The sequence below is a fragment of the Palaemon carinicauda genome, chromosome 10 (genome assembly GCF_036898095.1).
Source record: "Palaemon carinicauda isolate YSFRI2023 chromosome 10, ASM3689809v2, whole genome shotgun sequence".
NCBI classification, from domain to species: Eukaryota; Metazoa; Arthropoda; class Malacostraca; order Decapoda; family Palaemonidae; genus Palaemon; species Palaemon carinicauda.
The window spans coordinates 120,466,455-120,491,373 of NC_090734.1; the positions used below are offsets into that span (position 1 = coordinate 120,466,455).

General features: G+C 47.1%; 2 protein-coding genes across 2 annotated transcripts in view; both read right to left on the reverse strand.

The window, feature by feature from the left end:
* Nucleotides 1-284: 284 nt before the first annotated feature.
* Nucleotides 285-24,919, reverse strand: part of Ten-a (tenascin accessory) — a 131,348-nt gene continuing 106,713 nt past the window's right edge. Inside the window, exons 24-26 of the mRNA XM_068381143.1 lie at nucleotides 24,633-24,827; nucleotides 24,245-24,472; nucleotides 285-4,181 (exon numbers count right to left, since the gene is read on the reverse strand). Coding sequence (XP_068237244.1) covers nucleotides 3,906-4,181; nucleotides 24,245-24,472; nucleotides 24,633-24,827 — 699 coding nt within the window. The 3' untranslated portion in view covers nucleotides 285-3,905. The remainder of the gene's footprint in view (nucleotides 4,182-24,244; nucleotides 24,473-24,632; nucleotides 24,828-24,919) is intronic.
* On the reverse strand, nucleotides 10,065-17,659 carry LOC137648572 (uncharacterized). Its single transcript, XM_068381483.1, has 3 exons — nucleotides 17,582-17,659; nucleotides 12,179-12,973; nucleotides 10,065-10,319 (listed from the first exon to the last, which is right to left on the reverse strand). The coding sequence occupies exons 1-3, from the start codon at nucleotides 17,657-17,659 to the stop codon at nucleotides 10,065-10,067; spliced, it is 1,128 nt and encodes a 375-aa protein (XP_068237584.1).

Here is a 24,919-nt window from a genome sequence, read left to right on the forward strand (position 1 = left end):
GTACCAGTAGTAATTCAACTTATTAAATATATATTGTTTCATTGTTTCTCCCCTCCATCTGTAAGGGAGACTTTTCAACTAGTCCTAAGCCAGGTAAAATCTACATTTTTAGTATATTACCTTTGATTTATTTACATGTAGTTTTAGATTGAGTTCATAAGTTTCTTAATCCTTCATCCTTGGGTTTTTCTATTCATGCATGCTTTGCTATTGTCTTTAGTTATTCTGATAAAATAATCATGTAAATTGGTTAGAATTATAGGAAAATTGAGGGAAAATGCAAGTTTCATACAAAATTATTTATTTTATTTGATAGAAACACTTTCGTTATAAACAGCCAAGACCATTATTGATCATACAAATCTATGGAGTGATCGGAGGGAAGTTAAATCAAATTGACCCCTGAGGGATTGGAGCAGGTATTCCAGCTTCAATCTTCTACCTCGGAAGATAATTTGTTTTAACTTCATCTTCGTATCGACTTAAATAATAAAAGCAGAGAGGTAATTCTTATGAAAGATTTCTTTGGATATTCAGTTTCTGAGTAAAATTTTGAGAAGACACTAAGTTTTTATGCTTTGAGCTATAAATTGAAGATATATAACTCGATGCCATAGAGGGTATGGTACATTACTGAGAGAGCAAGAGTAAGCGAGAGAGAGAAAGAGGGATAAAGTGAGAGAGGGTGAAAGAGAGAAAGAGAGAGCGAGACTTATAAAATATGGAATTAAGAAAGGGAGCATTTATTATGAAAGGATGTGAAATGAAATCTAAAACATCAATTTGTCCATAGCTAAAAGTGACTACATAAAAGTTTTACAACTATGCAAATAAAACTCAACATGACTAAATAAGCATTTTTACCGTTCATTTAGTTCATCTAAAGCCTCTCAGCCGTAATCTTATTCTACATATGCTGTACTGCATATCTGGTCTATTAATATTTACATATACAGTGTGACCACAGATTAATATGTACATCCCTTATATAGCCTAAAGCAGTGACTCTTTAGGTTTCATATATTTACAGAAATCACATATAGTACAACATTAAATAAACCCATAAATGGTTTAGCTTTGCAAGAAATATAGTTAAAAAGTCTGTGTACAACACAGATAAAAAGCTGCAAATCTTTGGCAATTTACACAAACATATCTTAATATTAGCATTATGAAGGTAGGATGGAAATTGTTTAACACAACATTTTGCCTTGTATTATTTACAAACTTGCATATTATGCAAAAGCTAAGACTCAACGTAAAGAAGTCTTAGACTAATCCATAACCTACTGATATCATAAATGATACAAAGACAAGATTTTGTCCACATGAAGCAAAGTTGTAAGAAGCTTCATTTTTTAAAGGGAGAGTGGAAATAATTCCATGATCATATAAAGGCAGACAAGGGTTACATTACTAGAGTGAGAAGGCATGTTGGCAATAGGTTAATAGTAGTAGGTAAGGTGGACCCGTATCATTGCTTCATTCTCTTTATTTTTGTATGGCACTTTATATCAGGATATAGATGAGAAGAAACAATCTTATTTGACTGGAAACCTTGAAAAGACTAATACATCCATTGGATATTCAACTTAAAATAACATTGTTACGATGGAACACACAACATTTTCACAGCATAAGCTATTAAGTAAAAATAAGGTACAGCCTAAAAAGGAGAAGCATTTTATTTATTCATCACATGGAAACAAACATGTAGAAGACATGCATAGCTTCGTAAAACATGAAAACATAGAAGTCTGAAAGTTCCAGTCTCTAAAAATATCTTGCTAAGCGCATGTTGATTTTAGATAGTGATTGTGTAAAATTTTAACCAGATTATAACAGAATTAATGAAACTATTGTTTCTTCTCTGCATGCTTTTCTGCTTTCAAAGTTTCAACATTTTTGCAATGTTGGTGATGCATGGATCAAAATTTGGGGACAATTAGAATTTCACATTTTTGGTAATATAGCAATAACATTTGAATCTCTTGCACTTCTTTCCTGAGATACAGCCAGATATTCATGTATGACTTTCTGTGCTTGATTAAATTTGACCCTACAAGATTTACATAATTCAAAACCCCATATTTGAAATTTTCTAAAACCTGCAGGCTTATGTGCCTTTTAATATGTTGCTTGTCATTGTGACAATATTTCAAAGTAAATCAGAAAGAGGTCTGTAACAAATATTTTATTTCAACTTTGTTACTTACATTGCTTTCCATCACACCTTACAAGATAACAGGTCACCTATGGAAAATGGTTAGTATATATGAGTGGGATTAATTGCTATTATTAAGAATTTTCATTTAATTATGAAAAAGGATGTCATACTCAAGTTTTTTTTAATGATAGACTTTAGTCAAGTAAAAAAAAAAAAAAAAAGGGTGCAAATTGAATGCATTAAACTTAATGTGGGAGGGGGAAATGGGGTAATATACACAGTATTTACAAAAAGGAGACAAAGTAGATATAAAAATGCGTAAACTTAATAGCACCTTGTGCCTAGTACTCGTGATTCGTAATCTCTATTTGAAAAACGAGATTTTGTTCATACGTTTTCAGTAAAAAAATGACACCGTGTACAATAAAAAAATAATAAATAACACCAGATTACTGATGGAAATATATGATTGAGACATTTACTTTACAAAATCACGAAAATCTTCTTAAGGAATCCTGGCTGGACTTAGCATCAAAGCATGATTTGTACCAAGTCCTCTTTAACATTGGGGTTTATGAGTTTGATTACATTTGGTGATTGAAGGGTATTTTAATATCAACATTCTCATGTAAGATGGATTCAAACATTACAATATTAAATAATTGCATCACCATTTCAAATATAATTCCTCTAATTTGAATTCTAAAATATTGAGTTGTAATTCATTAGTCCTTTATTATATTATAAATTATTTGATCAGTTTAACTACTGTGTTCATACTTTTTACTTCCCATTATACTTGACTAAAATTATTTTAAAATATTAATAGGAGCTACAGAATAACTGCAATCCTTCTATTGAGTGATGTGTTGATAAAAATACCCTCAATGTATCTGTAAAATTACCAGAAAATTATATGGACTTGGTGATAGATTTTATTTTTTACAAATAAAGTTTTTCTTTTATTCCATGAAAGTGATAGTCACATTGATATATATAAAGATTTATAATTTGCTTACATCAGCATATTTTCTTAAGTCCAATTCAATATATTTTCTTTAGCAAGTGATCTTAGATATTTAAACATTCAAAAATGGAAAATGTTGTAATGCACATGTGTATATGTTTTACAGCAATCACAATTCTAAAGCAAAACGTCTTGACATTCATAGTGGCACTTGCTCTTTATTTAAATGATATGCTGTTTGCACTTTTTTCCTTTTTCTTACCAAAAGCATAGTCTTGATTCACTGTATAACCTTTTGTCTTTTTTTATTTCAAGTTTTAAGCATTTTCACATTAAAAATGTAAATGCTTCATACAATGACCACACCTTTTCTGTGATTTACCATAAGCCTAAAATGCACGGAACTAATAAAGCACTGGGTATGTCCCCATTTATATCATATCTTTTAGTTGTAAAAAGAGTAATTTGAATGCTGCTCAGAAAATAAAAGTACATTATCTTCACAGATCAAATGTCACACTTCAAACAATGCCATTCCCATCACACTGGCAAAGTTGAATACAGTAGTACTGTATTATAATTTTCAGTGCAGAGATCGTCAACAGAAAAAACACAAGATGGGAAATTATTAAAAGTCTTGTGAATTCCCATCTCACATCTGTTGTGAGCAGAGATGGCAGGATGAACTGACCACTATTTTTAAAAGGCATTTTCCCTCAAAATTTTCTAAGACTTTGTGGAGAATGTAACTGAGGGAAATGGCCAGTGGAGTCAGCAAAGCCCTTTCCACCACTTTCGGCATCTGTGGGATCGTCGGGTCTTTGAATTTCTCCTAGTTCTTTTAGTGTCCTTAAAGAATCTAATGTTGGTAGGATCATCTAACAAAGCTGGGTAAGTTTCTGGAGGATGCAAGTATCTTGCAGTGTAACTGCCTACTGAACTCCTCGACAGCAGTTCTTCAGTTTCACTAGAAGACCACTCCACTGTGCCTGGGAGTCCTGCAGCTACACGGTCCTTCTCATCTGACCATGCCCTTCGTATTGCTACCTGCATTTATGAAAGAATTAATTGTGTAAGTACATTTTCATAGATATATTTATGCATACAAACATCAAATATTGAAAACTGTAAATAAATTAATTAGGATAAAAATGTAAAAAATAAGCCCGCACAGGGACAGTTCAACTTGTAAGCAAATTTTGGCAGTAATATCAAATATGCGTCTAAATCCATAATGTTTAATTTCATCATATTTAACAGAAGTAAATCAAGTACTGTATTAATTATTTCTTTAAATATTCAGATACAATTATCAAAATGACAACTTTCATATAAGAGCAAGAGAAATAAGGTGATAATGTTGAGTAGCCAGAAAAATTTGGAAAAATGAAACTGAGGAAGAACAAGAAGATGGCAATGAGGAAGTACCAGAATAGGGTGGCGGATTGAAAGAAACGGAAGAGGGTGGCGGATTGGAGGAAACGGAAGAGGGTGGCGGATTGGAGGAAACGGAAGAGGGTGGCGGATTGGAGGAAACGGAAGAGGGTGGCGGATTGGAGGAAACGGAAGAGGGTGCCAATGAGGAGAGACTGGAAGAGGGTGGCCATGAGGAGAGACAGGAAGAGGGTAGTGAACGGAAGATGGTGGCAACAAGGAGTGACCAAAGGGGCGGCAACGAGGCGGGACCGGAAGAGGGCGGCAACGAGGCGGGACCGGAAGAGGGCGGCAACGAGGCTGGACCGGAAGTGTGTGTCCATGAGGAGGAAGAGGGTGTCCATGAGGAGGGACCGGAAGAGGGTGGCCATAAGGAGGGACCGTAAGAGGGTAGTGAACGGAAGAGGGCGGCAACGCGGCGGGACCGGAAGAGGGCGGCAACGCGGCGGGACCGGAAGAGGGCGGCAACGCGGCGGGACCGGAAGAGGGCGGCAACGCGGCGGGACCGGAAGAGGGCGGCAACACGGCGGGACCGGAAGAGGGCGGCAACGCGGCGGGACCGGAAGAGGGCGGCATCGCGGCGGGACCGGAAGAGGGCGGTAACGCGGCGGGACCGGAAGAGGGCGGCAACGGGGCGGGACCGGAAGAGGGCGGCAATCATGAACAAGAATATGGTGAAGAACAGAAACAGGGTGGCACTAACGAAGGGAGCAGGAAAAACATCAGAAAGGTGGTGGTGATGAGGAGCAGGAAGGGGGGCCTTTGGCAAGGAGGAGGAAAAATGGGTGGTGACATGGAAGAGCAGGAAGAAGAGAATAACAAGAGGGTGTTGACAAGGAACAGGAGGGTGGTGGTGAGGAAGTTAACAGGAAAATTGGTGGGGTGGAGAAGATGGTGGCAAGGGGAGCAAGAAGAAGCAGGAGGTGAGAAGTAGCAATATGTAAAGGACAAGAAGGGGGTGGTTAGTAGGATTAGGAGGAAGAGGATAGGGAAATGGTTGCAAGGAGAGAGGTCAAGGAAGATAGTAGCAAGGAGGAGGTCAAGGAAGATAATGACGAGGAGGCAGAACAGGGTAGTGAGGCCAAGGAAGAACAAGAGGAGATAAGGAATTGGAACAGGAAAAGGGCAGAGATGAAGAGCAGTTGGGAGAATAAGAGGGTGGCAACAAGAAGGAGCAGAAGGAAGAAATGGAAGGAGGGGTTAACACCTAGTAGGAAAAGAGGAAAGAGTCTTTGGCAAGAGTAGGAGGAAGAACAAGGGTGGTGACAAGGATGAACAGGAGGAAAAGAATGTAACAAGAGGGTGGTGATGGTGAGAAGGAGCAGTAGGAAATGAACAAGAAGATATAGTGTGGCAAGGGAGAATATTAATAAGGTGGGAAGGAGGAGGAAGAGGGGGGTGAGGTAACAGAGGAAGAAAAAGAGGATGGCAAGGAAGAGGGTGATGGTAAAAACAAGAAAAGGTTGATGAGGAAGAACAAGAAGAGGGAGACAGGGAAGAATAAAAGATGTGGCGAGGAATAAGGTGATTACAAAGGAGCCTGGGAATGAGGGTGATGACGAGGAGCAGGAGGAAGAAGGTGATGATAAGCAGCAGTTGGAAGAGGAAGAGAGTGGAAGGAAGTGGGTGGCGGGGAAGAACAAGAGAAGCGAGTGGTGAGGGATGGCCGAGAAGAACGGGAGAATTGGGGGGGTGATTGGGGAAGAACAGGAAGTGTCTGGTGAGGATGTGGCTGAGGAAGAACAGAAGTGGGTGGTGAGGTGGTGGCTGAGGAAGATCAGAAGTGGGTGGTGAGGAGGTGGCCGAGGAAGAACAGGTAGTGGGTGGCGAGGATGTGGCCGAGAAAGAACAGGAAGTGGGTGGCGAGGAAGAACAAGAGATTTGGGTGGTGAGGAGGTGGCCGAGGAAGAACAGAGGTGGGTGGTGAGGAGGTGGCTGAAGAACAGGAAGAGGGCAATGGGAAAGAACAGGAAGATGGTGACGAAGAACATGAAGAGGGTGGCGAGGAATAATAGGAAGAGGGTGCTATCAAGGAGTAAGGGGTATAGGAACAGGAAGAGGGTGCTAATGAGGAGTAGGGGGATAGAAATAGGAAGAGGGTGGCGACATAGAGCTGGGGAGAACTACATAGGAACCAAGTGGCAATGAGGGCCAGGAGCAAGAGGACAGAAAGAAGCTGGTGAAGAGGAGTAGGAGGAAGGGAATAGGAAGATGGGGCAATGAAAAGCAGGAGAAAGACAGAGAACAAGAGAAGGGTGGTGAAGGAAAACAGGAAAGAGGTTCCAAGTAGGAACAGTTAGAGGGTGACAAATGAAGGGAAACAGGAAGAGGGTACCAATGAAGAAGCATAAGAAGAGGAGGGTGGCAATGAGGAGGAATGGGAAGGAGGGGGGGGGGGGGGCAATGAGGAGGAATGGGTAAAGGGTGGCAATGAGGGGGAACAGGGAGAGGGAGGCAATGAAGGGGATCAGTGACGAGGAGGGACAGGTAAAGCGCATTGCGTGGAGGGATCGGAAGAGTGGCAAAAGGGGAAGATCAAGAAGAGTGATACTGACAAGGAGCAGGAGGAAGAATAGGAAGCAACAAAGACAAGGAGCGGGAGGAAAAACAGGAAGCTGGGACTATGTCGAGGGGAAAGAACATAAAAATGGTTGTGACGAGGAGCAGGAAGAACAGAAAGAGGGGGGGGCGACAACAAGAATAAGAGGGTGGTGGTGACAAGGAGCACAAAGAAGAGGATGGTGAAGAGCAGGAGGAAGAGAGCTCTTGATGTGGTGAGGAGTGGTTGAAACAGGACAGGAAGAGGGTGTCACTGATGAGGAGCAGATCAAGAAAACGGTAATGAGGAGCTGGGGGAGAACAGGAAGAGGGTGGCAACAACAAGGAGCAGAAGGCAGAATAGGAAGAAGCAGCAAATACAAGGAGCAGGAAGAAAAACAGGAAGATGGGGCTATGGTGAGGTGGAGGAAGAACAAAAAGAGGGTGGTGACAAGGAGCAGGAAGAATAGAAAGAGAGGGTCAACGATGAGGAGTTGCAGGGAGAGAATAAGAGGAGGGTGGTGAGAAGCAGCAAATAGAATTGGGTGATAAGGAGGAGGAAGAAGAAGAACAGGAGGAAAAACAGGAAGATGGGACTATGGTAAAGAGGGGGAAAACAAGGAAAGGGTGGTGACAAGAAACAGGAAGAACAGAAAGAGGGGATCAACGACGACGAGTAGCAGGAAGAGAATAAGAGGAGGGTGGTGAGGAGGAGCAGAAGGAAGTGAGTGGTGAGGAGCGGCGGAAGGAAGTGGGTGGTGAAGAGGAGCAGGAGAAAGTGGATGGTGGGGAGGAGCGGGAACAGGACAGGAAGAGGGCATGAAGAGGGCGGGAACAGGAAAGGAAGAGGGTGGCAAGAAGTCACAGGAGGAAGAACAGGAAAAGAAATAGGTGGTGATGAGGAACAGGAGGAAGAGGGTGGTAATGAGGAGCAAGAGGTAGAGCGTGGTGAGGAGGTGGCTGAGGAAGAAGGAGAGGTAGCCAAGGAAGAGGGACAAGTGGGTGATGAGGAGGTGGCTGAGGAAGAAGGGGAAGTGAGTGATGGTGGTGACAGGAATTGGGTGGCAAGTAGGTGGCCGAGGAAGAACAAGAAATAGGTGGTGAGATGACAGCAGAGGAAGAAAGGGAAATGGGAGGTGAGGAGGTGGCCAAGAAAGAACAGGAAATGGGAGGCGAGGAGGTGGCCGAGGAAGAACAGGAAATGGGTGGCGAGGAGGTGGCCGAGGATGAACAGGAAATGGGTGGCGAGGAGGTGGCCGAGGAAGAGCAGGAAATGGGAGGCGAGGAGGTGGCCGAGGAAGAACAGGAAATGGGAGGCGAGGAGGTGGATGAGGAAGAACAGGAAATGGGAGGCGAGGAGGTGGCCGAGGAAGAACAGGAAATGGGAGGCGAGGAGGTGGCCGAGGAAGTACAGGAAATGGGAGGCGAGGAGGTGGCCGAGGAAGAACAGGAAATGGGAGGCGAGGAGGTGGCCGAGGAAGAACAGGAAATGGGAGGCGAGGAGGTGGCCGAGGAAGAACAGGAAATGGGAGGCGAGGAGGTGGCCGAGGAAGAACAGGAAATGGGAGGCGAGGAGGTGGCCGAGGAAGAACAGGAAATGGGAGGCGAGGAGGTGGCCGAGGAAGAACAGGAAATGGGAGGCGAGGAGGTGGCCGAGGAAGAACAGGAAATGGGAGGCGAGGAGGTGGCCGAGGAAGAACAGGAAATGGGAGGCGAGGAGGTGGCCGAGGAAGAACAGGAAATGGGAGGCGAGGAGGTGGCCGAGGAAGAACAGGAAATGGGAGGCGAGGAGGTGGCCGAGGAAGAACAGGAAATGGGTGGCGAGGAGGTGGCCGAGGAAGAACAGGAAATGGGTGGCGAGGAGGTGGCCGAGGATGAACAGGAAATGGGTGGCGAGGAGGTGGCCGAGGAACAGGAAATGGGTGTCGAGGATGAACAGGAAATGGGTGGCCGAGGAACAGGAAATGGGTGGCGAGGAGGTGGCCGAGGATGAACAGGTAATGGGTGATGAGGAGGTGGCCAAGGATGAACAGGGAATGGGTGGTGAGGAGGTGGCCTAGGAAGAACGGGAATTGGATTGTGAGGAGGTGGCCTAGGAAGAACGGGAATTGTGTGAAGAATAGGCCAAGGAAGAACAGGAAGTGGGTGGTGAGGAGGTGGCCAAGAAAGAACAGGAAGTGGGTGGTGAGGAGGTGGCCAAGAAAGAACAGGAAGTGGCCGAGGAAGAGAAGTGGGTGATAAGGAGGTGGCCGAGGGAGATTGATTGTTTTATTGAGATTTTCTGGCATCCAAACATCTAAGGTCATTAACACCGACGGCCTTGGAAGAATAGGAAGTGGATGGTGAGGAGGTCGCTGAAGAAGGAGAGGAAGTGGATGGCGAGGTGGTGACCAAGGAAGAAGAGGAATTAGGTGGTAAATTGGTGGCTGAAGAAGAAAAGGAAGTGGGTGGTGAGGAGGTGGCTGAAAAAGAAATGGATGGTGAGGAGGTGGCCGAGGAAGAACGTGAAGTGGGTGGTGAGGAGGTGGCCGAGGAAAAATGGGAATTGAGTGGTGAAGAGGTAGCCTAGTAAGAACAGGATGTGGGTGGTGTGGTCAAGAAAAAACAGGATGTGGGTGGCGAGGAGGTGGCCAAGGAAGAGCAGAAAGTTGGTGGTGAGGAGGTGGCCGAGAAAGGAGAGGAAGTTGGTAGTGAGAAGGAGGCTGAGAAAGGATAGGAAGTCTGTGGTGAGGAGGTGGCTGAGGAAGAACAGGAAGTGGGTAGCAAGGAGGTGGGCAAGAAAGAACAGGAAGTGGGTAGTGAGGTGGCGGCCAAGGAAGAACAGAAAGTGCGTGGTGAGGAGGTGGCCAAGGAAGAACAGGAAGAGGGTGGTGAGGAGGGGGCCCAGGAAGAACAAGAAGTGGGTGGGGAGGTGGGGGCCAAGGAAGAACAAGAGGTGGCCGAGGGAGATTGATTGATTTATTGAGATTTTCTGGTATCCTGACATCTAAGGTCATTGACGCCGACGGCCTTGGAAGAATAGGAAGTGGATGGCGAGGTGGTAACCAAGGAAGAAGGGGAAGTAGGTGGTAAAGTGGTGGCTGAAGAAGAAGAGGAAGTGGGTGGTGAGGAGGTGGCTGAAGAAGAATTGGGTGGTGAGGAGGTGGCTGAAGAAGAAGTGGGTGGTGAGGAGGTGGCCGAGGAAGAACGGGAATTGGGTGGTGAAGAGGTAGCCTAATAAGAACAGGATGTGGGTGGTGTGGCCAAGAAAGAACAGGATGTGGGTGGTGAGGAGGTGGCCGAGGAAGAACATGAAGTTGGTGGTGAGGAGGTGGCCGAGAAAGGACAAAGTTGGTAGTGTGAAGTTGGCTGAGAAAGGATAGGAAGTCTGTGGTGAGGAGGTGGCAGAGGAAGAACAGGAAGTGGGTAGTGAGGAGGTGGCCAAAGAAGAACAGGAAGTGGGTAGTGAGGAGGTGGCCCAAGAAGAACAGGAAGTGGGTAGTGAGGAGGTGGCCAAAGAAGAACAGGAAGTGGGTGGTGAGGAGATAGCCCAGGAAGAACAGGAAGTGGGTGGTGAGGAGATGGCTAAGGAAGAACAGGAAATGGGTGATGGCTGAGGAAGAGAAGTGGGTGGTGAGAAGGTGGCTAAGGGAGATTGATTGATTGAAAATTTTCTGGTATCCTGACATCTAAGGTCATTGACGCTGACGGCCTAAGAAGAATATGAAGTGGATGGTGAGGAGGTGGTTGAGGAAGAAGAGGAAGTGGGTAGGTGGGTGGTGAAGAGGTGGCCGAGCAAGAAGAGGAAGTGGGTGGTGAGGGGGTGGCCGAGCAAGAAGAGGAAGTGGGTGGTGAGGTGGTGGCCAAGGAAGAAGAAGAAGTGGATGGTAAAGTGGTGGCTGAAAAAGAAGAGGAAGTAGGTGGTGAGGAGGTGGCTGAAGAAGACGACGACAATGAGAGTGGTTAGGAGGTAGCTGAGGAAAAACGGGAAGTGGGTGGTGAGGAGATGGCCGAGTAAGAACAGGATGTGGGTGGTGTGGTCAAGAAAGAACAGGATGTGGGTGGTGAGAAGGTGGCCGAGGAAGAAAATGAAGTTGGTGGTGAGGAGGTGGCCGAGAAAGCACAGGAAGTTGGAATTGAGAAGGTGGCTGAGAAAGGATAGGAAGTCTGTGTTGAGGAGGTGGCCGAGGAAGAACAGGAAGTGGGTAGTGAGGAGGTGGCTTAGAAAGAACAGGAAGTGGGTAGTGAGGAGATGGCCAAGGAAGAACAGGAAGTGGGTGGTGAGGAGGTGGCCAACAAAGAACAACAGGAAGTGGGTGGTGAGGAGGGGGCCAAGGAAGAACAGGAAGTGGGTGGTGAGGGTGGCCAAAGAAGAACAGGAAGTGGGTGGTGAGGAGGGGGCCAAGGAAGAACAGGAAGTGGCTGAGGAAGAAAAGGTGGTGGCCGAGGGAGATTGATTGATTTATTGAGATTTTCTGGTATCCTGACATCTAAGGTCATTGAAGCCAACGGCCTTGGAAGAATAGGAAGTGGGTGGTGAGGAGGTGGCTGAAGGAGAAGTGGATGGTGAGGTGGTGACCAAGGAAGAAGAGGAAGTAGGTGGTAAAGTGGTTGCTGAAGAAGAAGTGGGTGGTGAGGAGGTGGCCAAGGAAGAACGGCAATTGGGTGGTGAAGAGGTAGCCTAATTAGAACAGGATGTGGATGGTGAGAAGGTAGCCGAGGAAGAGCAGGAAGTGGATGGTAAAGTGGTGGCTGAAAAAGAAGAGGAAGTGGATGGTAAAGTAGTGGCTGAAAAAGAAGAGGAAGTGGGTGGTGAGGAGGTAGCTGAAGAAGACGACAAAGAGAGTGGTAAGGAGGTAGCTGAGGAAGAACGGGAAGTGGGTGGTGTGGTCAAGAAAGAACAGGATGTGGGTGGTGTGGTCAAGAAAGAACAGGATGTGGGTGGTGAGAAGGTGGCCGAGGAAGATGGTGGTGAGGAGGTGACTGAGCAAGAACAGCAAGATGGTGGTGAGGAGGTGGCTGAGGAAGAAGAGGAAGTCGGTGGTGAGGAGGTGGCTGAAGAAGAGGAGGGAAGATAGTGGTAAGGAAGTAGCCGAGGAAGAACGTGAAGTGGGTGGTGAGGAGGTGGCCGAGTAAGAACAGGATGTGGATGGTGTGGTCAAGAAAGAACAGGATGTGGGTGGTGAGGAGGTGGCCGAGGAAGAACAGGGTATGGGTGGTGAGGAGTTGGCCGAGAAAGAACAGGAAGTTGGTGGTGAGGAGTCGGCCGAGGAAGTACAGGAAGTTGCTGGTGAGGAGTTGGCCGAGGAAGGACTGGGAGTTGGTGGTGAGGAGTTGGCCGAGGAAGAACAGGAAGTTGGTGGTGAGTAGTTGGCCGAGGAAGGACAGGAAGTTGGTGGTGAGGAGTTGGCCGAAGAAGGACAGGAAGTTGGTGGTGAGGAGTTGGCCGAGGAAGGACAGGAAGTTGGTGGTGAGGAGTTGGCCGAGGAAGGACTGGAAGTTGGTGGTGAGGAGTTGGCCGAGGAAGGACTGGAAGTTGGTGGTGAGGAGTTGGCCGAGGAAGGACAGGAAGTTGGTGGTGAGGAGTTGGCCGAGGAAGGAGAGGAAGTTGGTGGTGAGGAGTTGGCCGAGGAAGGACAGGAAGGTGGCGGAGAAAGGACAGGAAGTTGGTGGTAAGGAGGTGGCCAAGGAAGAAGTGGGTGGTGAGATGGTGGCCAAGGAAGAGGAGGAAATGGGTGGTTAGGTGGTAGCCGAGGAAGAATGGGAAGTGGGTGGTGAGGAGGTGGCCCAGGAAGAAGTTGGTGGCGAGATGGTGGCCAAGGAAGAAAAGGAAGTGGGTGGTTAGGTGGTAGCCGAGGAAGAACTGGAAATGGGTGGTGCGGATGTGGCTGTGAAGAACAGGAAGTGGGTGGTGAGGAGGTGGCCAAAGAAGAACAGGAAGCAGGTGATGAGGAGGTGGCAGAGTAAAAGCAAGATGTGAGTGGTGTGACCTAGAAAGAACAAGATGCGGGTGGTGAGGAGGTGGTCGAGGAAGAACAGTTAGTGGGTGGCAAGTAGGAGGCTGAAGAAGAATAGGAAGACCGTGCTAGGAGGAGGCTGAGGAAGAACAGGAAACAGGTGGTGAGAAGGCTGAGGAAGAATAGAGCTTGACTAGGAGGATCCTGAAGAAGAACAGGAAGGGGGTGGTGAGAAGGAAGCATAGAACAACAGGAAGAGGTTGGCGAATGAGACAAAAAAGAACTAGATGGCAAGAAAGAACGTGAAGAAGGTGGTGAGGAAGAATAAGAAATTTCTAGAGCCGAGGAAAAAAAGGGGGAGAAGAGTGGCAATGGAGGGAGGCCGATGAAGAACGGGAACAGGATGGCAACAAGGACGACTCTGAAGAGGAATGGGAAGACGGCAGTGAGGAAGAAGTGAAGAACGCAGATACGAGGAAGAACGGGAAGTGGGTGGCAATAAGTAAACCGAGGAAGAAAGTGAAGTGGGTGAAGCAGGAATAGGAAGTGTCGGCAAGAAAGAACAGGAAGAGGGAGTGGATTTGAATGAGCAAGAAAAAGGTGCCTACTTGAAGGAGGATGAGGAATAGGATGAGCTCATAGACAAGGATGATGAGGAAGAGGGTGTTTAGGAGAGAGAGAGCTGAAGGAATAAGAAAATTGTAGAAGTGGGGAAAAGCAGTAGGAAAAGAAAGAGGTCATCAACTAGGACAAACAGGTGGATGAACAAGAAAAGGGTTGCAATGAGAAGTAATGTGAGTGGCAGTGAGGAGTAGGAGGAACAGGAAGAGGGTGGTGACTGGGAGGAGCTGGAAGAGAGTTGGAATGAGAAGGAACAGGAAGAGAGTGGTGTCAGAGGAGAAACTGGAAAAGGAGGCAGAGGCTAGTGACAGCAATGGAGGAGCTAGAAGAGGGTGGTGACAGGGGAAAGGAGCTGGAGGAACTGGAAGCTGGTGGTGATGAGGAGGAACAGGAGAAACTGGAAGAGGATGACAAAAATTAGGAGGAGGAAGAAGGGGCAATGATGTGAGCTAGGATAAACATAGCAGGAAGTGGACATTGTACTTTGGCGCATCAGAAAAGGTTAGTAATAAGGAATAAGTGAAAAAATAGGATAGCAGCAAGGAGGGATAGACAGAAAAAAAAAGAGTAATGACAAGCTACCCAGTAATAATACAATGTGGCAGTAAAACTATGTGGAGCAAGAAAAGGGTAACAACATGGAGGATCAGGAGGAACAGGAAGAGGATGAAGAAGATTAACAGGAAGAAGGAGGGCAATGATGTGAATTAGGATAAACAGAGCAGGATGCTAACATCTAAAATTAGGAAGGGCAGAAAATGGTTAATGATGAGGAATAAGTGAGACAGAAAGATAGCCACAATGAGAGATAGGAGGAACATAAGAACAGGGTAGTGACAAGCAAACCCAGAATAATGAATTCCAGCAGAAAAACTAGGAGGAAGAACAGAATGGTAATAAGCAATAAAAAAGATGGGTAGTAATGAGGCTCAAACACACAAGTAGCAGCAACGAGGTGTGCAAAAGGAAGAGGGTGATAAAAGGAGGATGAAAGGGTTATAGGATAAAGAACAAGGACAGAGAGGGAGGGGATTAGGAGGTACGGTAAAATGCACCCGACGCAGAGGTGGAAGAGGATAAAAATAATTAGGAGGAACAGGCTGAGGTTGGCATCAAGGATCAGAAGATACAGGGAGTGAGGAATAAGAGCAACAAGCAGAGATTGGTTATGAGAGTACCAAGAGGAAATGGAATAGGGTGCTGATGGGTAGGAGAACAGCATGCGGTTGGCAATAAAAATGAGTTGTAGAAACGAGAAGAGGATAGCAATGAGGAAAAACAGGAAAATGGAGGCTATGAGGACCAGGAACAAGGAGGAGACAGGAAAAGTATTGTGATGAGGAGCAGGATAAACAGGAAAAGGCTGGCAATGAGGAGTAGGAGGGCCAGAAAAAGAATGACCAAAAAACAAAACAGGATCAGGGTGACTGGGCATTGAAGAGTAAGAGGAACAATAATGAGGAGAAGCAGGGGGATCACAAAGGGTAGCAATAAGAACTAGTAGGAATGCGAAATGTGGCAATGACGAATAACAAGAAGAAGGGGACAAGTGAAGAGAATGAAAGTGACTGATAAGTTAAGGAGGAAAAGGAGTGGCCACGAGAGACAACAGAATGGACAGGTAATAAGCAATGAATAAAAGTAGAAGAAAGAGGTGCTGATGAGAATTATGAGTAACAGGAAGAGATTGGCATTGAGGAGAACCAGTAGGAATTGGAAGAGAATGGAGATTAGGAAAAGGGTCTGACAATAAGGATAAAGGAGGGGCAAGAAGAAAGATTGGCCACAAGAGGCAGTAGAAGGAAAAGAAAAAAAGATGATTGCCGAGAGGAACAGGAGGCTGCTAAGAGAACCAGTAGGTATAAGAAGGTAGTGATGAGAAAAAGTAGGCTAAGCCTGGAAGCTGATGACAAAGTATGGTGAAAACTGTGGAAGTTGACAGCGCAAGAAATGGATTATGAAACCAGAATTTCAGCAGATGGACATGCTGGTCTTTTCAAGTGTCACCATTTCCTAAGGACTAAGATATCCAGAGGGACAGCAATTACACTTAAGAAACTGGGAGTAAACTGTATAGCGTATTTATCATCTCCACATCAATTGACAGCTTTTACAGCAGCCAAAAATTATAGTCATAGGTTTGTCTAAACAAAGTGCTTATTCACTATTTTCAATTTTATGGTATACATTATGGCATGCATGTCTCCATATACAGAATTTTAAGAAAACTTGTAAATGATGTAAGGGAAAGAAAGAAAGAAAAATACATTTCTGTCTAGTTTGGAAGTGTTTACCAAATACAGTACATTACTATCTTGAAATTAAAAGTACATCACTAGCTGTAGATATAACAAGAAATTCCCAGTAATAAGTACATAAAGTACAAATTTTTTCCAGCTTACGTAAAATACTTTTTAGTTTGGGTTAATAGATAATAATACAGCACTCCTAATTATTCATTATTTCCAATATAATATATACTTCTTGCTTTAAGAGAGTAAAGTAATGTCAATATTCATTGATTTTTTTTTAAAAGCTGTCCTGATTCAAATTATGTATTGTAATTTTTCAATACAAATTATGTTTGTTCCGTAACCGAAATACAAACCACGCTATTTACATGACGGGCCATTAGATTTTTAACGAGGGTTACCTACCCTCTCGCGAGCTAGCGAGGGGGTAGGGGAGAGGTAGCTAGCTACCCCTCCCCCCTCACACATCGGTGAACTGATGCACTTTGCTTTTGGCTCGGACGGTGGGCAGACGTCTCTGTCCCGTCCTCGCATAGTGGCAGCCATTAATGTTTTGTCTTTACTTACTTACTTACTTTTTCTTATACTTAATATATATGTATACATTCTTATGTTTATGTATATATTTGAGTATAGAAATACAGTAAGTTTCCTTTTCAGTGTTTGTGCTGTGTGGTGTAGTGTACGACAGCATCTCCGTGTGGTTCCAGGCCCCCACGGTGACATTTCATGAGTCGCGATCTCTCCTTCGGTCCTCCCTTCGGCTTCCGATTCTCAGGCGCCGTGGGGATTCGTCATCGCTGGACTTTATTTATTAATCTGTTTTCTCTGCTGTTCCTCCTTCCCTATGGGGAACTTGGTCTATCAGCGTAGGGAACATGGGAGTTTAGTTTGACTACGCTCTCTCTCTCTCCCTCTCTCTCTCTCCCTCTCCCTCTCCCTCTCTCTCTCTCCCTCTCTCTCTCTCTCTCTCTCTCCCTCCCTCTCCCTCTCCCTCTCCCTCTCCCTCCCTCCCTCCCTCCTTTTTATTACTACTACGTATTACGGTAGCTTCCTTCCCGTTGCGGGTTGAGTTGCTACTCCGTTTATTTTGTCTCAATTATTTTTAATCAAATCTAATTGTATTTGTTAACTTTTCAGCTTCTGTGTAGAAAGCTTCCCTTCGGGGTTTATTCGTTCTTACTTTTGGGGAACATTCTTAGATGAATTACATAATTATAATTGTTATAATTCTGTTTTTGTTACAGTTCTCCGCCTTCCCCCCCTTCCCGTGAGTGTCAGTGGGGGAGGAAGGCGCATTCCTGGTGTGTAATTCTTATGTTCTTTTCCCTCTGGGTTCCTCTTTGGAGTTCCCCCGGGGGAATGAATGTTAACTAATTATTTATTTTATTTTCACAGTTAACTATCTAGTTTTTCGTTTGCTTAATGTGCCAACGAAGCAGAGCTGTCCTGTTTGGGCCTGGGGAGTCTGCTGTTGCCGCCTCCTCTCTAGTACTTCGTCATGGGCGTGTTCCTTTCTCCTGGAAGTTCTCCCGTGACAACTGTCAGCTCCTTAGTTCATTTAGAATGCTCAGGAGGTTCGCCTTCATAGGTGGGTAACTTCCCTTCCGAGGGAGGTTCCCTTCCCAGGTATGAGTTTTTTCCCCTTCAGGGGAACTTCTCTTACCTTAATAATTCCTGGTTGGTTTTCCCTGGTCCTCGGGTGGTTATGCTCTTGGTGTTGAGCGACCGCTTTTGTAACCATGCTCAAGGGGCTGAGCGGTTGCAAGGCCGGACCATGGAATTCGTGCGATTATGCTCTTGGTGCTGGGCGGTCGCATTTGCAGCTACGCTCAAGGCGCTGAGCAGCTGCAGGAGCTCCTCTTCGAAGGGTTGCTCTTTATGGTCAGCTTGCTGATCCAACTGCCTAAGGGTCGCCTTCATCAGTTCTTCTTGTCTCTTCTACGAAGTGTTCACCTCTCTCGTTCGCGAGAGAGGACACTCATAGAGACTCCTCTTCGGAGGACTCCCCTGCTGTTGTTGCTGATGTTGCTGAAGGCTCAGTTCCCCCCTCCAAACATCCTTCGAGGGGGCAGCTGAGTCCAACGGTCTCTCCTGCGAGTGTCTCTCCCCCTCGGGGGAGTTCACTAACAGAGACTCCTCTTTGGAGGGCTGATGATGGTGCTCCTGCCCGTGGTCGTCTTTATCTTCAGCCGCAGAGGATCCTCCTCGACGAGAACAGACCGTTGCAGCTGCTGCTAGACCTGTCGGCAGATCGTTCGCGATCTCCGACACCTGCCAGATCTTGTCTTCCTTCTCCGTTCTTGGACGCAGAAGTGCAGTGGGCGCCACTCCACCCCGTTTTCCAACGGGCACCGGTCCCTTCGGGGCAAAGGGCTTATCTCACAATGTGAGTATGTCCCTTTAGTGTCAGGTTTTTACCTGTGCAACCTCGTTCGCAAATGTTCTCCTGCTGTGGACCCGACTTCTGCTGAATCAACACTCCAGCGACTGCCTGTAGCTGAGTCTCGCCGTAGGTCTCCTGGTCTCCTGATCGCCAACTCTTCTGAGACCTTCTGTGCGGCTACGGGCCATGTGCACCAACGGTCTCCTGAACGCCCACGATCGACAGCGTACATCTGCTCGCCCTTTTCTGATGTGCGCAAGGCACGCCAACGTTCGCCCTCGCGCCCACAATCTCCGGATCTGGGCGCAGGCAAGGAGATTATTCCTTCGCCTCCTCGCCGTCGATCTCTCTGGTTCTGCACCCTCGCTGATACCTTCTGGCCGCGCAACTACGCGCCTACAATCTCCCCGGTTCCTGCCTCGTCGCGCGCAGTTCAAGAGGTTCCTACTCTAGCGCACAGGCGCTCACAGGTTCCTCTGGACTCGCAGCGCCCTTCTGGAGTTTTGCGCGAACCGCGCGGTTCCTGTTCCAGCACTCGCCAACGTGTCATCACGCTTCCACATCACAGCGTGTCACCTAGGAGGCGCCTAAGCTAGCGCACGGGCGCTCACAGGCACCTCAGGGCTCTCCTTGCGCGCCAGCGATCTCCTAAGCACCCGCGCGATTCTTCACCTGCGGGCAAGCGTTTTTCAACGTGCCAACGCTCCACGTTTCAATCGTCGTAGGACTCTTACTCGCCCACTCGTTAACTCTCCTGTACGCGATCGGTCGCTACGCGCCATCCGTCGCCAACGCGCCTTCACCCGCCTACGAGCCATTGCTTGCCAAGGCGCGCCATCGCTCGCTTACGCGCCATCAGTCTTCCGGCCGCCCGCGCTCGCCCTTACAACCGCGCGCGAACCAACGATTTTCCAGCGCGTTTTCGTCTGCGATTCCCGTCGGGTTTCGCAACACGGGCAACATGGCGGGTCTTCTGGAGCGCATACTTCCAGATCATTGTCGTCACGATCTCCGCCCGTAGACGCAGAGCAGGGCACGTGCAGGAGCAGGAAGAAGCTTCAGAAAGGTCTGGGCAACATTCTTCTCCTTCTTTTCAGGCAAGCCCCATCATCTCTACTCCTCAGGATCACCTAATCCCTTCCCTCCAGCGGGGTTACTGACACTGCGTCTGTCAGCTGTCAGCAGAGGAGGTACTTCAAGATTATGGGGAAGCCTGGTTTAGCTCTGCCTCTCCACCATTCCGTGGAAGGGCTTCCAGGGGAATTTCTCTCGGGAAACTCTCCGCCCAGCAGGCGACTTTCTCGGCTTCAGAGATCTTGAGCCAGGTGAAGGCCGCAAAGTGTGCCATGCAGGCCACTTTGTGGCTGGTCGTCTGGCTTGGATCTCTGGGCATCCTGTTGTTCCGAGGACTTGTCCAAGGAGAGCACCAGGAAGACCATGGAAACTTTCCTCCTCCCGGGCATGAGCACCATCGATTCCCGGCTTACCAAGTTTCGAACTTGTGGGCAAATTCGATATTGAAGCATCGAGATGCAGTGACCGAGAGATTCTTCTTGAAAGTCCTAACCGTGGATATCGGCAAGCTCAGACATTCTTCCATCCTTGGAAAGAGCTTGTTTGAGCCCAAGTACGTGGGACGGACAGCTGAGAGGTAGAGGGAATCGAATCTCGATTCGCCCCTCCAAGGCGCTTACATCCAGACCCTACAAGCCTCCAGCGCCTCAACAACAATAGCCTCATCGGCATAGGACATCGGAACCGGCTCTGGCGGCAAAAACAAAGGTGTCTAAACAGCAGCCCACTCCTGTCAGGGACAAGAAGGATGGGAAGTCCTCCTGGGGAGACCATAATCCTAGAGGGAGCGGCCGAGGCCGCAAACGCTAGGATTGGCAACCCCCCTGCCCCCAGTGGGGGGATGCCTAAAGTTGCACGTTCAGGTGGCAGCAACTCAGAGCCGATTCCTGCACGATCTCCGTGATCAGCCAAGGATATTGCGTCCCGTTCATAACATCTCTTCCTCCCCTGACAGCGAATCCAGTGTCGCTGAGCCCCTATGCCATGGGATCGGGAAAGGGGCTAGCCCTTCGGTCAGAATTCGAGACCATGCTCTAGAAAGATGTTCTCCATAAGGTTGTCGACGGCTCCCCCCGGCTTCTTCAGTCGACTTTTTCTTGTAAAGAAGGCGTCTGAAGACTGGAGACCCGTCATCAGCTCTGAACAAGTTTGTCAAACAAACTTTGTTCAGCGTGGAACAGCAGAGTCGTTCAGACTTGCAGTGAGACCACAAGTCTTCAGGTGCACACTGGATCTGAAGGACGGGTACTTCCAGATCCCGATCCATCCGTCTTTCAGGAAGTACAGTACTTGAAATTCAGCTTAGACAACAAGGGCTACCAGTTCAAGGTGCTGTGTTTCGATCTCTCCACAGCACCGCAGGTGTTCACCAGAATGTTCACCCTGATATCTACGTGGCCACACAGGATCGGCATCCGTCCCCTTTAATATCTGGATGACTGGCTAACTCCGGCAGTCTCGGAATCGACCCTTCTTCGACACCGAGGCAAGCCTCTGGGACTTTGCCAAGATCTAGGTTTCATGGTAAATCTCGAGAAGTCTTCTCTGCTTCCATCCCAACAACTGGGATATTTAGGCATAATTTTAGACACCAATCTCCACGAAGCCTTCCCATCAGTCGACAGGATAGCAAGGCTGAGGAGAGGCGCAGAACAGTTTCCAACCCAATCTTGGTTACGTCTCCTAGGTCACCTTTTCCTCCCTGACCTGTCTAGTTCCAAACGGGCGCCTCAGGATGAGATCCCTGCAACGGCGGCTCAAGTCCCGGTGGAACCAAGGGAACGATTTCCCGGACACTCTAGTCCCTTGGGACGGGACCTGTGGAACGAATGGACCCGCAGTGGTGGTTGTCCTACGGGTACCTTTGAAAGGGAGTTGATCTTTGCGTCCTTCCCCCCCACATTTGATGCTGTTTTTGGACGCGGCAAAGAAATATGGGGGGACATTCTGAACCAAAGGATCTCAGTCCTATGGTCAGAATCAGAAAGGTACCTCCACATCAATCTGCTAGAGATGAAGGCCGTATATCTAGCCCTTCAACAGTTCCAACAACCCTGACGGGTCACTCCGTGAGTGACAACACCACGGTAGTGGCTTATTTCAACAAGCAGAGAGGTACCTTTTCATAACAGCTTTTCCATCTTGCAGTAGAGATACTGAGATGAACCGTTTCCACTCAATACCACTATCGGCTCGCTTCATTCCGGGCAAAGGAATGTGCTCTCCGACAGTCTGAGCAGAGCCTCGCAGATAGTGAGTGCCGAGTGGTCTTAGGGAGTCACCTAGTAGCCAGCAAAGTCCTGACTTTGTGGTCCTGTTCGCGACATCCTTGAACTTCAAGCTGCCGCTGTACTACTCCCCAGTCCCGGATCCCAAGGCACTCTGGCAAGATGCCTTCCTACAATGGAGGGACAACATCGACGTCTACGCCTTCCCACCACTCTGTCTGGTGAGAAGTGCTCAACAAGACCAGACTATCAGTCAACCTGTCGATGACTCTGATAGCTCCGCTACGGCATCATGCAGAGTGGTTCCCGGACCTTCTGCATCCCCTGACGGGACTCCCGAGAGAGCTTCCCCCACGCCACGAGCTACTCAAGCAACCACACTGCAACATCTGCCACAGAGCCGTAGCATCGCTTCGGCTTAACGCCTGGAGACTATCCAGCATTCCCTCACAGAAAGAGGCGTTCCGCAACAAGTTGTGGAGCGGATGTCTCGACACCTGCGAAAGTCATCCGCAGGGGTGTAGCGGATGTCTCATCACCTGCGAAAGTCATCCGCAGGGGTGTACCAGGCGAAGTGGAGAGTCTTCTGTGGTTGGTGTCGTGGGAGAGGTATCTCTCCCCTTGATGCCACTATTCCAGCAATAGCGGAATTATTGTATACCTGCGGGAGGGAATGGGCCTTTCGCTCTCGGCGGTGAAAGCCTATCGCTCAGCCTTAAGCCTGGCCTGCAAGCTGAAAGGAATAGACATTTCCTCCTGGCTGGTTCTTTCTTCGCTCATACGAAGCTACGAACTTACCTGCCCCCAGTTGGAAGTGAGACCTCCTCCATGGAACATGGTTCGGGTTCTTAGGGCTCTCAAGAGACCTCCTTCCGAACCATTACGCCAGGCTTCTGATCGTCACTTGACTTGGAAGACGGTGCTCCTGCTCGCTCTGGCCTCGGCCAAGCGTGCCAGCGATCTTCATGGTCTCTCGTACGTCGTCGCCCATTCAAGAGGAGAGGGGGAGGTAACGTTCAGGTTTATCCCTGAGTTGGTCACTAGTCTCAAAATCTTGGAGCCCGGACCCTCTGTTCGACTCCTTCAGGATTTTGAGTCACCGTTCTGTAACAGATGACCCAGACCATCTCCTACTATGCCCAGTAGGAGTCGGAGGTGTTATCTTAAGAACAGCTGGAGTTCGTCCTCACGTGCAAGCCCTGTTTGGGAGCACAGGAAGGACGGAGAGGAGGGTCACCAAGAATACCTTTTCAGCCTGGATTCGAAGGGTCATCCATCACGCCCTGAATCCAGACCCTCCTCCGTTAAGTCACCTTAGGGCACACGACGCCTTGGGCATCGCTACGTCCCTGGCCTTCAAGAGTAACTTCTCTGTGACGTAGGTGCTACAAGCTGGAGTCTGGAAGCGTCAAACGACCTTCACAGCCCACTACCTGCAGGACGTGACCCACAGGAGCCTCGATACGTTTTCTATCGGCCCTGTGGTGGCTACACAACAGCTGGTCTAAACCTTAGGCTCCTCAATGGACAGGTAGCAGAAGGTTGAGGGCATTGTTACCCGGTTTTAGACTGCATGAATGAAAGAAGTATGTCTGGCCCTTACTTCTTCCTTCATCCTCCCCTCTCTTGGGGAAAGCAGCATCCTGGGTTCTCTGCATAGCTGACCTCAAACCTCTGCAGCTAAACCATGCTTCCTTGTGTTCCTAGTATTAAGATAATACTGTCGCCTCCCCTATACCCTGACGAGGTGGTATTGGGAACGTCCTAGCCTAGAATTCCATGTAAGGGACTTCAGGTCAACTTCCTAGGACAGGTCACACTTCATCCCTCCACACACGAGCTTATGTAGGCCGCACGTTCCTTGGGGAGCAAGGAACTTGCGAGGTGCAGGGACTCCTTTTCTCGAGTGCTGCTCACTCGGATTCTGAGGCCCCAGGCAAAGCCAAAGCCAGTAAGGCTGGAACTTTCCACCCTTCCTAAGCCTTCCTAAGGGGTAAATCACCCCATGTAAATAGCGTGGTTTGTATTTCGGTTACGGAACAAATGACAAATTCGGAGATAATTTGTATTTTTCCTAACCATACAAACCTTAGCTATTTACACATATTTGCCCGCCAGCCCTGTCCCCCAAGGTAAGTCCTACCTCTAAGCGAAGTGAATCAGTTCACCGGTGTGTGAAGGGGGAGGGGTAGCTAGCTACCTCTCCCCTACCCCCTCGCTAGCTAGCGAGAGGGTAGTTAACCCTCGTTAAAAATTTAATGGCTCGTCATTTCAGCTACGCCGAAAGTAATACCCCATGTAAATAGTTAAGGTTTGTATGGTTAGGTAAAATACAAATTATCTCCGAATTTGTCATATTGTAATTTTTCAATACAAATTATGTATTGTAATTTTTCAATACAAATTATGTATTGTAATTTTTCAATACAAATTATGTATTGTAATTTTTCAATACAAATTATGTATTGTAATTTTTCAATACAAATTATGTATTGTAATTTTTCAATACAAATTATGTATTGTAATTTTTTAATACAAATTATGTATTGTAATTTACTGTGCAGGATACTTGAATGACACCAATGTCCTTATATTTTATGAAAACAAATTTCTTGAGTATCCAAGGAATCTTATCACTTACCTTCTTGGCATGTTTGAGCAACCTTTTCTTTTCTTGTACAACCGTAGTGCCATATCGTATGTGTACTATTGCTGAAGCACTATGCAATTTTACATCGACAAATTTATCATTTTTCTCATCGTCAGGAGTGAGAGGCGCGGAAGCTGAAGGCTCATGAATTGTGATGTTGACTTCACCTCCAAGACGATTTAGTTGTGTCATGTCCTCGGAAGCTTTCCAGTAATTTTCCTAAAACACAAGAGCATTTAAATATATGCAGTACTGTACTTCAATAAATTATGGCCTACTAAACATGCTTAGTATGCTAATGATAAAAAGAATGCTAATGTGTTTATCACTTCCAATAAAGAATATCATGTAAAGAAATTACAAACTGATCTTTACTCACCTTTACAAAATAGAATACGTGTGTATTGTGCGTTGTAAGAGTTATGTCAAGAAGTAAGGAATTATTAAATACTGATGTAAGCACATCCCTGAAAATGGGATTGGCATGGGCAGTCGCAATAATCATGGCACGCCCTTCCACAGCTGACACCAAAAGGCCCTCTCCAAATGGACCAGGCACCGAAGAAATCTCCACCTGTGAATTTTATTATCACTTAATTATCACTTTATACTATTTAGAGTACATTGTCTATGGCTCTATTAATAAATCTATACAAGTGGCTTGGG